The sequence below is a fragment of the Mycteria americana genome, chromosome 6 (genome assembly GCF_035582795.1).
Source record: "Mycteria americana isolate JAX WOST 10 ecotype Jacksonville Zoo and Gardens chromosome 6, USCA_MyAme_1.0, whole genome shotgun sequence".
NCBI lineage: Eukaryota > Metazoa > Chordata > Aves > Ciconiiformes > Ciconiidae > Mycteria > Mycteria americana.
The window spans coordinates 63,654,542-63,670,949 of record NC_134370.1 but is presented as its reverse complement, the minus strand read 5'-3'; the positions used below and the strand labels follow the sequence as shown (position 1 = coordinate 63,670,949).

Sequence of the window (16,408 nt, the reverse complement as noted above, 5' to 3'; positions counted from 1 at the left end):
CAGATGCCACTTTTAAGATATCTTCACTCCAGAACAGTTTCGTGCCCACTTTACCACCTTCATAGCCTTAAAGCCAAAATCCTAAGCATCCAGGCAAGAAAGTAACAGACTTGGGAAGAAAAACGTACAACCTAACTAGGAGATAAGACAAGCCACACGGAAGCACGGAATTCACCATCATTTCTGTTGCACAGGCCATAAGCATAAGGAAGCTTAAAAAATGACTGGAAAAGCTCGGGGTGCACATCCCCTGTGCTGGTGGCTCCTGGAAGCGGGTTATGGAGCAGCATGAAGTCTGATTGTCCTCAACCTGCTTCTTGCACCTCGCTGACTACTATGCAGAGACAGCATTGGTCTCAGTTTAATCATCCAATTCTTGGAGACCAATTAAAAATAGTTTGCAGAGGTGGAGCAGGCTAGTGCTAGCAGACAAGAAGCCAGGACCATTAACCCCTCTGACATTGAAAGGAAGGAATGTCTACGCCCATGGAAGATACATTGCTTTGCAGGAATGCAGTGAAATGTTTTAGGTCTCAGAGCAATTGCAGGGCACTGGAGTCAGAACTCCTGGGGTCTATTCTCACCCTCCTGCTAACTTGTTTTATAACCCTGGAGACATTGCTGGAGTAAGAGTATTTGTTTAACCCATGCTTAACTTGAGTTTTGCTACTACTTATAAATCAAGTATCTCCAGGACGCTAAGCACCTAATGAAGTGTGGTATCCAATAACAGAAGAGACTGGGCTTCCATTTGATACATAGCTCTCACCAACACAGGAAGGGAAGCAAGGTTTGGAGAGACAAGAAGTGTATTTTACCAGATCAGGTGACAGCTTGGAAACAAAAAGTAAATCCTGAAGTATGAGTAGTCACACTGGTCAGAACAAGATCCACCAAGCATGAACATGTGTGTTTTCCAGCTGCCTCCGCCCATCAAATAGAAGGTGTTATCTCTCCCTACAAACCTCTTACCCTCTGGCACCTATGGGAAAGTCTTCACAGCTTACACAGAACTACTGCAAATAGTTTAGTTTCCTGCAACGCTCCTTCTTGCAGTCTAAAACACCGTGCTTGTCTGCCACCAGTACCAGAACTGCATGCTTTTACAGAGGACATAAATAAAGATATGCATTGACATAAAACAAAAATGCAGTAAAACATCTTTACACTTGCATTGCAGGAATGTGGGGTTTTATGTAAAATGCAGAAAGGGAATACGAACCACACATACCCCTCCTACACAACAAAACCAATGAGTGCCCAAAATGAACAGAAAGCTAAGAGGCAACCCACAGCTGAGGACAGTAAAGCATTGATGGATGCTCAAGACACCATGGCAGCGTGGCCAGGGTACTTTGTAGCTCACTTCTTGCATGCCACCGCCCCTTTCAGTCCCCCCAGTGCACAGTTTATAACTCTGCAGAGGCAAAGCTTTCTCTAACAAGTATTATCCTTTTGATGATCAGTCTGATTGAATTAGGACATCCATATGTTGTCAGCTGATGGCTAACAAGATACTGGTGGTCTTTCATCACAAGGGTAATTGGTCTCTGCAGCAATGACTAATACAGTAAAGTTGTCCCAGTGGTCTTTTTTTTCCCCCTCCCTAATACTATTTCTTTCTAACTCTGTACAAGACAGTGATACTGCTTATTAAACAGTTACAGTGGGAATGATTTGTCCAACACTGAGGATAGGAATGTACAGAAAACCACAAGGAAAAAATGAGGTAAGCAGAGGGAGACCGCAATGAAAGAATTGGTGCACAGTGCATCTTGCTCTTCTGCCTGCTTGAACTCTTGAATTTCCGCTATTGCTTTGATCTGCTGCCTTTGGCCGGATCCTGCACCTTGTAATAGAGGCAGTCTTGTTTAGCTGCAGTGAAGCGCTCTGAGGTATTAAGTCAAAGAGCAACGTGACATGTTGTTAACACCCACCCGAGAAACTATTTAAATCCTCATATTTTAGCTGGTTAATAAAGGACCAAATTTGGATAGCCTCCTCCAGACAAAATCCCTATTATTGAAATCAAAAGGGGACTTAGTGAGAGCAGGCCTCCCTCTAAGGAAAAGCCGAATACCTCATTAGCAGCACAGTTAATGAAACGACTGTACCTTGGCAAAAATAAATCTGAAAAAAGACCCTCCAAGTGCTTTCAAAAGAGCAAAGTTCAACGGAGCGATTCAGGGACCAAACCCCAAACTTTGAGAAGGCAAAGCCAGAAGGATTTCTCCAAAGCCAAGGGGAAAGCTCCTCGCTGAATAACCCCAGACCAACCAAGCACAGGCCTTCTGCAGCCCTTCTCGGGCAGCATGGGCACTCCCAGCCTGTCCTAGCCCACGCCGGACGGCGAGGTCTGCTCAAGCGCTGTGCGGTGCTCCCCAGCCACGCGCTGGATGCATTCAGCTGCCAGAGCCGCACCGGCGGCAGCTGGAGGGCACCTACCCACAGTGCAAAAAGCTCATCCCTTCGCAGAGTCCACAGCCCTGCAGAGTGCCTCCACACTGCCCGCATGCAAAAAAGAGGTCAAAAAGCCTCGAGTTTACTCTCAGGGTGAACCAAACCCTATATGTGAAAGAGGAACATCATTTTTGCCCGGCACCTTTTTCAGACAGAGCTTCTGAGATGCAGCTCATGGCCAATTTCACCTTTCTCAAGCTCAGCTTAGGTCCTTTATTTAGCATTTTCCTTGTGGCAGCAGAGCTGGTCTGGAAGATGCAGATGACCGACAGCTGTGAAGTGACAGATTAGTCAGTGGGGAAACACCTTGGCACCCCACCAGCAGAGCGGACAGGGCTCCAAAATAAGCAGACAGACCTTCGGTAGGTTAAATCCCAGCACCAGGCCCCTGGTGACAAGTGCCAGATGAGAGGTTTCAGTTTGTCACTGAGGCCCTGCATACACTGCCGTCCCCCTGAGCCCACGCACCGCACCAGGGAAGGGCTCCCACTCCACAGGCTCTTTAATGGCTTGTAAGGTGACCAAGCAGCACATCAAGGAATTTTATGTTTGTTTTGCAAGGTGCCCAACTACTTGTGTCCACACTTTTTCCTCCAGGCTGGTCCATCAGGGGTAATCAGACACTTGTAGTTACTGAGACTGCACCGATATCTCCACAGCAGCTCTGCCCCAGGCCTCACAAAACAGGTACTATCGGGCCATCTCACACCTTTGATTCATGTCACAGCTGTTCCTCTGGTGTTAACGCCATTAATTTTTAATTACTCAGGATCATACGCTGAACCTGTCACATCGGTCAGCCACCGGTCGGACATCTCATGCCAGTTACGCACACAGCCTTGAAGAAAGTCTCATCCAGGGCCTGATCTGCCATCGCTCCTTGATGTCCCTCACAGCCTCTGGGAAAAGCTCGTCCTGCCCCGTTCCCCACAGCCCCGAAGGAGCTCTGCCCTTTCAGCTGCTACGTTGGGCAGCGACCTGCACAGCAATGCAGTCATGATAAAAACGCAATTTAACAGCAGCTTTGGCAGCTGAGCGCTGCCAGGCCCCGTGTGTCAACAGACCCGTACGTTTGTGTCATGGCACTGCTTGGGACTTTGCAAAAACAAACACTTTTAGGAGGTTACTCAGATAGCACCTATCTGGCACCCAAAAAAGGGTGTGAACATCAGCAGGCCTAGCACCCAGCTCAAACCTGCAGCAACCTCTCCAACGGGCAAAAAAATTTGGTTGAGCACCTCACCCAGAGACAGAAGAGACAGTTGTGAAAGAGTGAAAGCAGGAGCTTTTGTGAAAGGGTTTCGTGTTCTCCTACATGCTCATATAAACACCTCGTCCTGCAGATAACCGACTAACAGCCAGCCGCAGGTAGGGAGATGTAAAGCCAGGCCGGCCAGCTTTCCCCGAGGCTCACAACATGGCAGACATACCCAAAAGCAGCAGCAACAGGGGTATGAAGTCCTGGTAGCATTGGGCAGGATGTGTGTATCAGGATATACAATAAAGCAGTAACTATTTGCAAATTTAAGGCAGTGATTGTCTTTTAACACTGCTTCAGGTCACTGCACTTTTTTGTTGCAAGGTTACAGTGGTACAGCAAAATTCATGAAAGCCGTCTCTTCCTCACTTGGCTAAGGATGAGTGGAATAATCATTTCTGACAAGTCCTTAAATATCCTCCATACCAAATTCTTTGTTTCAGTAGGAGAAGAGGACAACACAAGCCTCAGTATCTGACAACAAGACTTTCACCACTCCTTTGAGGCCAGTGCCCTGATTCGTGCTGGCAAAGGGGCAGATCCTGCGCCTTGTCCCGCCATGGGAAGGCACGTGCCAAGCATAGCTCCAAGCGTCCTCAGTGCCAGCCCGTAAACTGGGACCAAAACATCTAGAGGCTCCTATGTGCAATGAGTTGGGGAGTCTCAGTCGAATTCCCAGGAGAAAGGCCCAGACTGACAGCACACGCCAGCTTGCTTCCACTTGTACCATCAAGGAAGTACAACGCATCCTTCAGCTCTTGACATGGGCAACTCAGCACCTTCCAATCTATTTAATTATTTTTATGAACCTTAGGACTAATATGTACCGTCCTCTGCATGTCTGCTATTTAAATGACAAGGACACTGCTTTAAAGAGGCTGCCCCAGGAATGATGTACCTCATTAGACTCTCCCAGCTGACGAATGTTTTAAATACACTACAGAAAGAAACCAACATGCACAAAAAATAAAATTATTTTTACAAGACAGGAGTCAGCAAATCCCAAGTAAGCCAAAAAATCAGCTGCGGAGTACACAGAGAGCACTGAGTAACATGGAAACAGCTCCCACCCTCAATATGCTCTCACACAAAGTCATTTGTGTTGGACCCAAGCTTTATTTACTCAGCTCATAACAAAAAAAGCTATTAGCAGAAGGTTAAGGTAACTGGAGCAATTGCTGTAAAATAATGGAGCCCGTAGCAGTTACGACTCTGTGCATATATACATTTAATTGAATAAATACATCCATTCAGCTACCGCCTTTCACAACTCAGCCTTCCTGCTTGCAGTGGGGAAGGTTATTCCCATTAATTGATTATTGTTACTGCTCTAAAACACCCTACACACTCGTTCGTGTTTCCATTTAGTTTTCCAGGATACTACCACTGGCACTGTAAAAAGGGAAATGTGTAACCAAGCCAGCCCCGCTGACACACAGCAAATGAGAACACAGATCTCTCCCCAAAGGAGAATAATTATAAAAGGCTGCAGGTTATCAATGGATCAGTGGGTTAGGCCAATGTAGTTAATACCAGTATATCCACATGAAGCCATACAATTTAATCTGATCACAGTTAGTCCACGGGGAAGACAACCCAGTAAATCTGATGCAAAGACACCTTTCAATAATGAACAGGCATCAACACCACTCACGCTGGCAACAGCACTGCTCGTAGTTTAGTGTTAATAATGCGTCTTTCTCAACCCCTTGGAGACTGTGGCAAAAAGGAAAGGCTCTCCAAGTCACCCGTAGGAGGATGCTTTTACCGAACAAAACGATTACAAAATTCCATCAAGTCTTTAGGCTAAAAATATTACATACCTATACAAGTGCATATGCAAGCAAGGAGAAAAGCAATTCTTTGGAACAAGTGCTCACGCTTCGCAAGTCCATGTGCCCACATGGAGGTGGACAAACTCACCAAGCAGCTTGTGGATATTGAGCAGGTACACAGAGGAAATACAACAGATAGGAAGTCAGCTAAGATCCACTATAAAAGACCTAGTGGAAGCAGGCTTTAAAAGGAAAAGCGTTAAGGAAAGCACAAGGCTGGCAGTGCCTTAAGTGGGTGAGCTCGGAGAAGCATGTTCCAGCAAGAAGAGCTAATGTGAACAAAGTACCCGTGTTGTTTGCAGACCACAAATGAGTACACAAGGAAGGAGCACGGCCAAGTGGGAAAGGCTGTGAGGAATGAAATGGATAAGCAGCCAGGACGAGCAGAGCTGTACAGACCTCTCAAGCGGGTCCTAAAGACCTTCCAATCAATACGCATCAATGGAGGGCCTCGAGAGGCTGGAGATATGACCTGTATGCTATAAACAAACAATTATTCCACTTGCTATGGTTTAGAAAGATAGGTTCAAACATACACTTCAAGAAATTTGAGAAATTTAGAAAGGGTAAGACTGAGCAAAATGCATTCATCCTCCGTGCAAGAGACTTTTCAGTAGTTAGAGACAAAACTAGCAAGCAGCTACAAGAAACCTAAGTGAATTTCTTGACAGGGAAAGAAAAAAAACAAAAATAAAAATCACAGAATGAAAAAAATGTTCTACAGAATTAGGAAGGGACAGAAGCAATGCCCATCTCAACACATTTTTGTGGGTACTCAGGGTCCTCACTAACTTTACACAGAACTATCATGCTGTTGATATTAAGCTATGTAAAGAAGAAAACAGATTTCCAGCCTGATGCCAAACATCTGCAAAATTTGCTCTTTCAGCTCCAAAATATTCATGTTTCTCAGAATTATGTGGTGTGTGTCCCCCAGGAAACAGAACTCTGAAAGCTTCAAAAATAGCAAAAAACATTTGCTATTATGAAAGGTGCTGTCACTGACTGCCCATTCTACAGTCCTTCAAATATAATAAGTTACATACAAGACTACTGGTTAGACAACGGGGGTAAGATCCTGCAGAAGGTTGGGTTTTTCAACTCTGATTTCTATGGCTTTTTCTTTAATGGCATTGAACACATTTTTGCTTTTGTTTATAAAATCAGAAACCCCATTTTCTTTTTAAAAAAAAATTTAAAATATTTATTACATATATTAGGGTTCATCAATATCAGATACACAGTAGATGAATGGTTTCAAAATTCACAGCAACTGCTTAGCTTACCAATGTGAGCTTCCTAATAGAAATCCAAGTTCTATTTCTTTCTATTGCCACATACAAAATGTTGACTCAAACTCTGATGATTTCAGCATCTTATGCTGATAACTTGCTATTAACTCACCACCATAGTGAGTTACTCTCAGATTTAATTCTTGTCAGTTGAGAAAATATTTCTGCTTCTCCAAAACACAACGGCTGCTGTCATTTTGACTGACGTAAGCTACCATAAGTGATTTTTCAAATGGACAAATTTATCCCTGGAGACAACAAGATTCCAACTAGGGCATGTTTGTCTTCCTCTGCAGCAAATCTTGAGTCGGTGCTTAAAGCAAGCAAGAAAGCACCAGGAGCAAGAGTGAGCATTTCTCTATGACTGTCATCGCAAAACAAAAAGTGCTTCCACACATTCGATGCAAAATAACCCCACACTGCTGCAAAGGTCAAAGTCAGCAGTGACAAACCAGGGTCCAGTCTCCCTTAGTGGGTTAGTCCCATCTGGGCAGATGTGGAAAGAACACCATCCTGTTGAGTTCTCCTACACCAAGGGTAACAGCTGGAACAACCGTATGATAAACCAAAATACACACAGAAAAAGCCAGACAGAAGCCTGGGAGATGAGACAGAAGAAAGCAGCTAAAGACACATCCAGTAGTGCTGAGTTTTCTATTTTTTTGTTCTTCCACCCTGCCACAAAGCAGGCCAAGAACAGCTCTATGCCCCTGAGCATACTACGCTCAGGCCCACCCTTGCACCACCAGTAACTCAGGAGCACTCATCACTCCTCATCACTTACTCCTTGACTCAAGAGTTGCCCCTTCTGGGATTTCCTTGAAGTCTTTCTTCACATTACAGCAGTTTCTGCAAGCCTGTGAGGAGTCTGAAGTGGTGGGTCCTGAACATGTGGCGTATGTATCCATGAAGTTAAACACTGAGACAGCTTCAGCAAACTTAAAGAGAATCTCTGACGCGTTAAAGATCAACACAGCATTCTTCTGAATGAGCCACACAATCTGGCAGTGCTCCCTCCAACATCAATATCAATTTCCTCCATCTACAGGAGACAGAATAATAGCAACTTCCTCTATATAATGCAGCCCTTAATTGTCCCAGATCAAATACTGGCTCCCAGAGGCTATTCATTCCGCTCTATAGGTAACCACGTCCTAGACAAGATGCAACAACTTTTATCAGCAAATGTTAAATGCTGCAGGAAGCCCAGAAGGCACTTATGGAGACTGCTAATAACATTAATCTACCACATCACTGCACGGGCTCTAAATGAACATGCAAACCACTGCTGAGAGCAACGTGGGTACTCCAGTGACCAGAAAACATTTGCAAGCTCTTACTCATCTGAGAGGCAGCAAATCCATACAACCACTGTCAGATCAGGTTCTCCCCCCCCACATCAGCTCCACGATGCCTCTGATCCCCCTCCTAATGACAAAGTCTTCATTGATTTCAACAGAACTCAGCAAGACCTAGCAGAAAGCGAACTAAAGAAAAGAGGGAAATGTCAAGTGAGTCATTAGCGGGTAGAGAAAGGAACTGTGTAGTAAGTAGTCTTCAACATACTTTTCCTCGTTTAAAATAAACGACGCCACAAATTGAGGGAATCCTTTGACTTTAGTGAAGCTGCAGCAATAACAAGCCCTGCACAGTCTGCAGGAGTGAGGAATTCCTCCACTCAAAGGGGTTACTTATGCCAAACGCCAATAAATACACAGGTAAAATTAACCTGCTTGTTCGGAAACCTCTAGATGGGAGTTCCAATCTTAAATACAAGAGCAGACCTAAACAGAGAGAAGGAAGCAAACCAGCACCAAAACAGAAGTTTTTTACCAACTTCAAACAGCTAAGAAAATTCCTTTATTTCTTCATCTTTTGGCTGCTATTGCTAACATTACGACCTTTGTGTTGAGAAGGCGCTCGGATGCTGAAATGGGAAGAGAATGTATTTCCCATCACAGCAGGAGCAGGCATGCCGCCGCTATCTTTCTAACCCTGTTACAGCACAAATGTGTTTTCTTTTGAACATCCTTTGGTGCGTACTCCCATGCATGCATCTTTTTGATTTGATTTGCCCTCGGTTACCACAACACAGCCCTTTTTCCTAGGGCTGGTTACTACAGCAACAGAGTCTGAGTTTGGTAGCAACACACTGCAGGCATCAAAAAATCTGCTATTAGCTCAAGAAACATGAAACTACATGTCAGCAGCCCATGCCACAGAGCTATCTTCCTGTAATACCTCACCCCGTCTCTCTAATCATGAAACTCTATGAATCCCCACCTCCTTGGCACAGCACAAGCCTGAGCAACCTCTGCTTTCAAAGGACGCACAACAGAGGTGCACTGCCCACCACCTCCTGTGTGCCTGTCACTGCAGAGAAACCACAACGAGCCAGGTTTGAGGGACTTCATGGCCAGAAATATATTATATTCCACAGATGCTATTACTTGCACTAGCGGTTAAAGCCAAAGTTTCACTTGAAATTCCATATGGTACGACATCTATATTCTTCTGCACATGCGTATTGGTACTAATACAAATGAAGGTGGGTGGCAGGGTGTTCTTCATTTGGGGGGGGGGGTGTTGGAGAGTTTCTTGTTTTTTAAACTAGAGGAGTTTTCCTGTATTGTCATTTCACTGCAGAGACTGTATTAGATATCATACTAAGTTACTCCACTGAACTCTTGTAAAACTCAGAAGGAAGGAAGAAAACTCTCGGTGCACAGTTATTTCTATCTAATTCACTGCCTTGGGACACAGGAGGGTTTTTATTGCAGCAGGTGAACAATTACTAGTACTTAGCTGTCAAGCGAGAGACTGCTTCTTCCCCCCCAGCTACAATACAGCCCAAATGCAGCATATACGTACTCAACATTAGCAATATACTAAAGACAGCATGGACTGGTCAATCTGATAATTTCTCAGCTGCAGCCAGCCATGATAGAAAGTTCAGCCAGACTATTACCACTGTTATTAATTAGTTTCTATCCTGGGAGAACAACCTATGCCAGATTTGCTCCTAATTTAAACTGAGGGAACTTACCCAAAAACGTTTTATCCGGTCACACACAGCGTAGCCCCTACTGAGTGAGCGTGCTATTATAAGAAAGCAAACTGATATAAATATAGCACAGTGACAGTATACACTCTGCAGTTATTTCCTCTGCGAAACAGAGAAGAATGAAGTGGGTAAGCTGCTCTTCTGCTAAAGCCACTGAAAATTACATTGATGACATCAACAAAAATAAGCAGTTAAAGACAAATCTGAGCAAATAATTCTCAAACAACATTTTAAACTCGGGAATTTGACCTCCTCTCAAGTATTCACAAACCTGAGAAGACACATACATTTCCACCAGCTTCTTCTCCATTTATATTCATTCACAGAATAGATTTTGTCCTGTAATTTTCTCCTGTTAGCTTTTATTTTTACCAGCCAAATTGACTGCAGGTTGATGTGAGAATTAATCATCCCATATCTGAAAACTTACTTGTGATGGATAGGCTGGGACAGGGCAGATACTAAACTTCATTATCGGTATGGCTGATTGGTTGAGTGTGCATACACATGTACTCTTCTGCAACCCATAATTCATATGTAGAAGTTCAGATTATGATTTTCATAGCTAAAGCCAGTAAAGCTAACAACCCCAAAATGCTTGGGTTTTTTTTAAAACTCTACATGTACAAAGGAACATGGTTAGAAGCATATGTCTGAAGGAAAAATAATGAAGCAGCATATAGTAAGCAGAAATCATTTTCTGGCAGTATTTTCCCAGCTAGAGTTGAACTGCCAACTTTAAAGAAGTTATTTTAGCATACAAGATGAATGTATCTCAGGAACAAAGAGAATCACTCTTCCTAATCCTCCTCTCATGCACCCTCCTCAATCCTGTTCTCAGGCATGAAGCATTGCTTAAAAAATGCCCATGGAACAGACTGAAAGAAGTTGCTGCTTCTCTCTATAGTTATTTATAATAGATAATCTTAGAATCACTCTTAATTCCACCTCATCATTTATGGTGTTGGCAAAGTTGCTCCAGTGAATTTAGTCTCATTACTCACATTTCAGGTTGTACAGTATCTTGTATTTTATATATCATCCTGCTTTATCCAGTGGATCCCTCACAAGCACTTAGAGAACTGAGTGAAGATGAACAACAATCCAAGGACATAGCTAAATGCTGAAATACTATGATTTTGTGGCCAGTTACAGGAAAACATGGACACATTTTGAATATGCAGAACCACCTCTAAGTAAAGTAGCAATACATCCAGAAATACCATAGCATGCTATACAGTTACTCTTTCCAACAGGCCTCTGCACTATCCCAAGACACTGAACACCATTCAGAAAGTCAGCGGGACTGTTCAGCTTTTCTGTCTATGGTCATACCCCAGCTGCATTCAGTTACGCTTGGGAACTTGATAAAAATGTCTTCGCAAAAAAAAAAAAAAAAAAAATCCAAAACCAAAAGACAAAAATCAACAGTAATAGCATAATCCATTCAGTTGAAAGTCACGCCAAGACAGAGATGATGGGACAAGTGCACAGAGTTTTGGCTAATAGAAACTACACGAACAAGTGCAGAAGGATCACATTAATGGCAGCACACACTTCACTGATTTATTGCATTGGAGCCATTTATCTAGTGACAAGTCCTGCAGAAAGAAGAATGAGTCAAGCTGATAAGTTCTTTCAGAGAACAACTTCACCCACAACATCCTCTTTAAACCTGCTGGAGAGGGTACTACTGCTGAAACCCATGAGCATTTTATCCCAATAACAGAGACGTTTCATTGGGTAACTGAAGCCAAATTTGATATCTTAACCATCTGGAAGAATTTTGCAACGTGATCACCAGAATCATGAGTTCCACTTCAGGCTCACCATATCTCAAAATAGACCTCACCAGCTTCCGCATCCCATTGCATTACAGGGATCACATTATCTGGGGTCCTGCCACAGCACGCTGGGTCACAGCTCCTACTCCGTAACAGGCACTTCCTTGCTAAAATGTGGTGGTGGCAGTGACAAGACATGCCTCTCCCCTCTTATACTGCAATGATCACTCAGACACAGACAAATGCTTTGGAGCAGGAAAGGAACTAGGGTATCTTGGGGGAAAAAAAAAAATCATCATCACATATGCCACTTGGAAATTCTTCAGCTAAAACTCAACTGTAAGCCACCAATATCAGAATTTAAAGCAATCTGGGCAAACACAATAGAAGGAGTGAGCATCTTTCTAATCATCCCGTAATAATCACCATGGTTGTCAGCCTTTACCATTGCTACAATACAGGCAAATATCACTGTGTTTCCCTACTGCTTACAACTGCTTGGTGTAGAGACCCATGCCAAGTTACCTTCACAAGCATAGCAGCACATGGAGAAGAGGCCTCAAGGCATCCTTTCCACTGGCATCAAACAGAAAGCAAGAGCGAGATGCCAGCCCGCAAGGAAAGTCTTCAGTGAGAAGAAGTTCAGAGAGCCTTACCTATGTACAGGGAGGAATCTTTCCGCCTCACATGGTCATCAATGTAGGAAACTCCCAGGGGCTGGACAGGGGTAGCACCAATGCCCAGGAGGACCTGTGCTCCAATGAGCAGCAAGTACATCATGTTGGTAGCAGTCCTATTCCTGCAGATAAGGTCCGGGTCTGGTCCCTCATCACTGGTGGACCCATTGGCAGCACACACATCCCTCCCTTCAGCCCCCCAGCGTATTTCTCCTGATTCATATTCGTACTGGTGGGTCAGAAATTCAGGCAATGCAGAAAGGAGGGCACCCAAGGCCATGACTATCCCTCCACATCCTATCAAGCGTGGCCGGTGTCCTCTGGCTCCGAAGTAGCTCACGAAGAGGATGAGGGCCAGGTTGCCAATCTCGAAGCTGCTGGCAATGACGCCCACATCAGCACTCTGAAGGTTGAATCGCCGCTCCAAGGTGGTTAAAACACTCACCTACAACAGAGAAATCCAGAGAAAATTACTGAAAGGGAATACAACCTGCCTTCTGTCCTCCCCATATGTCTTACTAAAGCATAAGTTTCCCTGAGTTTCCCTTGGAGCCAAAAACATACACATCAAGGACATCCAAATCACAGTATAGTAATAGCTGACCTCCAAGCATGATCTGACTATTCAAATACAGCCACATCAGAAGGTCCTAATACCAAGTGACATTTCACAGCCTACCACCTGTCTGAGCACATGTTCACTTCCACATTCCTGTGTACATTAATGTATATTTTGGGTGCCTGCAGAGACCCATGACTCCATGGTTGGTTAGCCTCTCTTTGGGCTCCCTTTCTATTTGAATGCACAGCCTTTATGTTGCAAACACTGTCCTACAGAACCAAGACGCAAACCACACCAAGCCTCACATCATGCCGGGCACGCAATCTTTCTCTTGGAATGAATCGCAGTTAGCGAGCAGCAGAAAACCTTGCGGATACTTGGCTCACACCAGCACAAGGCCATCAAGTCAGTCAGAGACAGTGATGCACAAACAGGCAATTTGGCTGGCATAGAAGGCTTCTATTAAAGTATATAAATAAAATGCTGATCAAAGGGTTTAAACTGTTTGTGGATTAGTTAATGACTGGGATCGTCACTTACAGAATATTTTTGAGAAGACAGGCCAATTAAGGTTTACACAGAAGATTTAAATCCACCACTAAGAAGGGAAGATTTAACAAATAGTGGTTATTTAACACTAAGAAGAGAGAAGCACGTGAATAGTCTTCAAATACTGAACATTGGTGCAAAAAGGAATGACCTGTTCTTTGTTTTCACAATAGGCAGGAGAAGAAGTGACAGGTTTAAACTGCAGCAGAGATGATTCAGGTTAAATACAAGATGGGAAGAAACCAGATTTTTATTGGTAAGGATTGTGAAGCACTGAAATATGCTGCCTGGAGAGGCTGCAGAGGTCTTTAAAAGAACATAGACCAGCATCTGCCAGGAAAGACACAGGTATGACTGATCTTGCCATAAGGCAGGAAAATGAACCAGATCATCTCTTGAGAGCTCTTCCAGTCTTGATTACATGCTACAATGAAACACAACGTGGTTTTTCTGCAACAGTCATAGCACTGATCAGAGTATGAAGATGAAACATTAGGTACCTCACTTGCTGTCAGCCCTGCTCGAGGGAGAAAACTCAGCGCATTCTCACATCTATAGCAGTGTCCCCTTATACAGGAAAAAAATAACAAAAGAAGTCTTGAACATGTCACAGAAATGCCAAAAACTTTTACCTTGGATAAAAGACTACCTTGTTTTTCAGATCGCAAAATATGAAGATATTTAAGGTTGTCCTAAAACAGGCAGGTTCCTCTATTCAAAAAAAAAAGTGATAAAGACCTCAGAGCAGAAGGTAGCCCCTGGATAGAATAAAAATAGCCTCCCACTGGAGGCACTGAAAATCTTTGCTGATAAACCTCACAAAGCAGGAGCCGGTCTGACCGACTTTAAAGTATTCTGACAGCAGCTCTTCCCTGGGGGCAGTTAGCCTCTGTTAGGGTACAGCAGGGCACAGCTGGACAAAGACAGCCCCATTGGCAACAAAATGGAAAAATGGAAACAACCCGCTTCTGCTGCTTTGCATAAGCAAAAGCTCCCAAACCTGACTCTGATAAGTGTCCAAGTCAGATCTTCAAAAACTGGACTGTTTTAATGATTTCTGAAAATTCAGCCTTCATCCCATACAGGCAGTTATCGTTTTATACTACCACTGTAATCCTCCCCCACTAAAGAGCCAAGAACTGAGCAAGGCAAAAAAAACCCCAAACCCTAAAAATCAAACCCTATGACTGAAGGCAATGCAATAACAATAATTCTTCCCCATGCCAAAGCCAAGAGAAGATATGTGTGTCAGAGGGAGAGGAGATCACCACTTCATCTGAAACACCGGTGCAGGTACCTGTTGGGATGAAACGGCCCACGAGTTTTCTTACTTTTGCTCTTCCGATTCTCTCCCCCATCCCATCGGGGGGGGAGCGAGCGAGCGGCTGCGTGGTGCTTGGCTGCCGGCTGGGGCTAAACCACGACAGTGATTCACCAGGGGAAACGATGTCCTCTTGTGCACAGCATGGCCTGTCCCCACTCCAGTGACATCGGCCACGAGCAGTGGCCATCGGCTCAAGGAGCCACAAGTCGCCATCGGCTTGGCAAGCAGTGCTTGAGCACACACCCTACAGCAACATCACTGTTCCCAACCCTCTACGGGAGCCAGGGTGACAGAGCTGAGCAGATGGGGACAGACACTGCTAGGAAACAGTACGTTGGTATTTTCAAAGCAAGGCACACCAAGGTGGAAGGATACGGACAACATCCCATTGCCCCAGGCAGCCCCACCAGGCACTCATGCGACAGAGCTACATTCATCATCCACAACACAGGACTGCTTTTATGGCAAGGTGTCATCTAACAGGGCTGGTGCAAGTCAGACTGATAGGACTCCAGATTTCAACACCACGCAGCAAACACCAACAAACTCTAAGCGATGCAAAGCCCCTGCTATGGGAACCCTCCTTCATGCTACCACCTCCAGCACATCCCTAGAGGAACTCAGCTATAGTTGAGGTCGCATGAACACCAATTTTGGCAGAATGGGGAATGTCTCCAAGATGAGTATGTAACTCTGAGCGTACAAAATCATGTCTATAGTGCTCATTTCTGAGTTGTACCTAGATAGGAAGCTCATAATTACTCATTACAGCTGTGTAAACTGAGGCATAGAGAGCCAAATATTAATGAGACAAGTACAGTCAACAAAATTAATTTGTGATGGAATAATTTAGGCTGGAAGACTGAAAGCCAACAGAAATTATTTCCCAAGGCCAACTGGTATTAACCAGCTTTGGAAGTCCCTCCCACATTTCGACCTGGCTGCCAAATTTTAGGCTTTTACCATATATATATATATATATACAAGTGGCTAGAAAGCAGGATAGTATTTAGAAACATTTGGGTGCCACACCTTACAAGGGCCAGATTTTGGACAGCTGAATTTTAGATTAAAAAACTCCACCATTTCTAAGCACAATTCACAGTGACAAGGACAGTAAATTGGTGACAAACCTGGGAACTAAAACCAGAAGTCCCAATTCTCATTCTGCTCTTATTTCAGTGGGACTTCAGTTGTTCTTTTCCTTTTTACAAAAGCTAAACCACTCACAATAGCGAAACAGAGTCTCACCATCCCCTAACAGTTTCTTGCTTTGCTTTGGTGAAGAGATTGAAACAAAAGGAGGAGGAGGACAACGACGACAATGACACAAAGCAAATGACAGAAAGCAAACTCCAACCCTCCTGATAAAAGCTGGCAGGAGTTCTCCTTATTCCTCTGGCCAGACCACACTATGTTTCCCAGCTTGCTCCTTCTGGCTGTAGCACTGCCACCCAGTGCTACCAGCTCTGCCTTTATTAAGTGGGGTGTGGGGTGCAGGGGGGGCACGGTGAAAGAACAAAACCATCACATCAGCCTTGAGCATCCAGAGGAAAACAGCATCCAAGTACAAAGCGCTGAGACCAGCATCAGCAGAGTAGCC

General features: G+C 44.3%; 1 protein-coding gene across 2 annotated transcripts in view; it reads right to left on the bottom strand.

Moving 5' to 3' along the window:
• SLCO3A1 (solute carrier organic anion transporter family member 3A1) overlaps nt 1-16,408 on the bottom strand; it is a 152,643-nt gene that overhangs the window by 114,511 nt on the left and 21,724 nt on the right. For both annotated transcript variants that reach the window (XR_012776271.1, XM_075506257.1), the window contains exon 2: nt 12,350-12,815. Coding sequence is in view for 1 of the 2 variants with exons in the window: in XM_075506257.1 (XP_075362372.1) it covers nt 12,350-12,815 (466 nt within the window). In the remaining variant the exon portion in view is untranslated. The remainder of the gene's footprint in view (nt 1-12,349; nt 12,816-16,408) is intronic.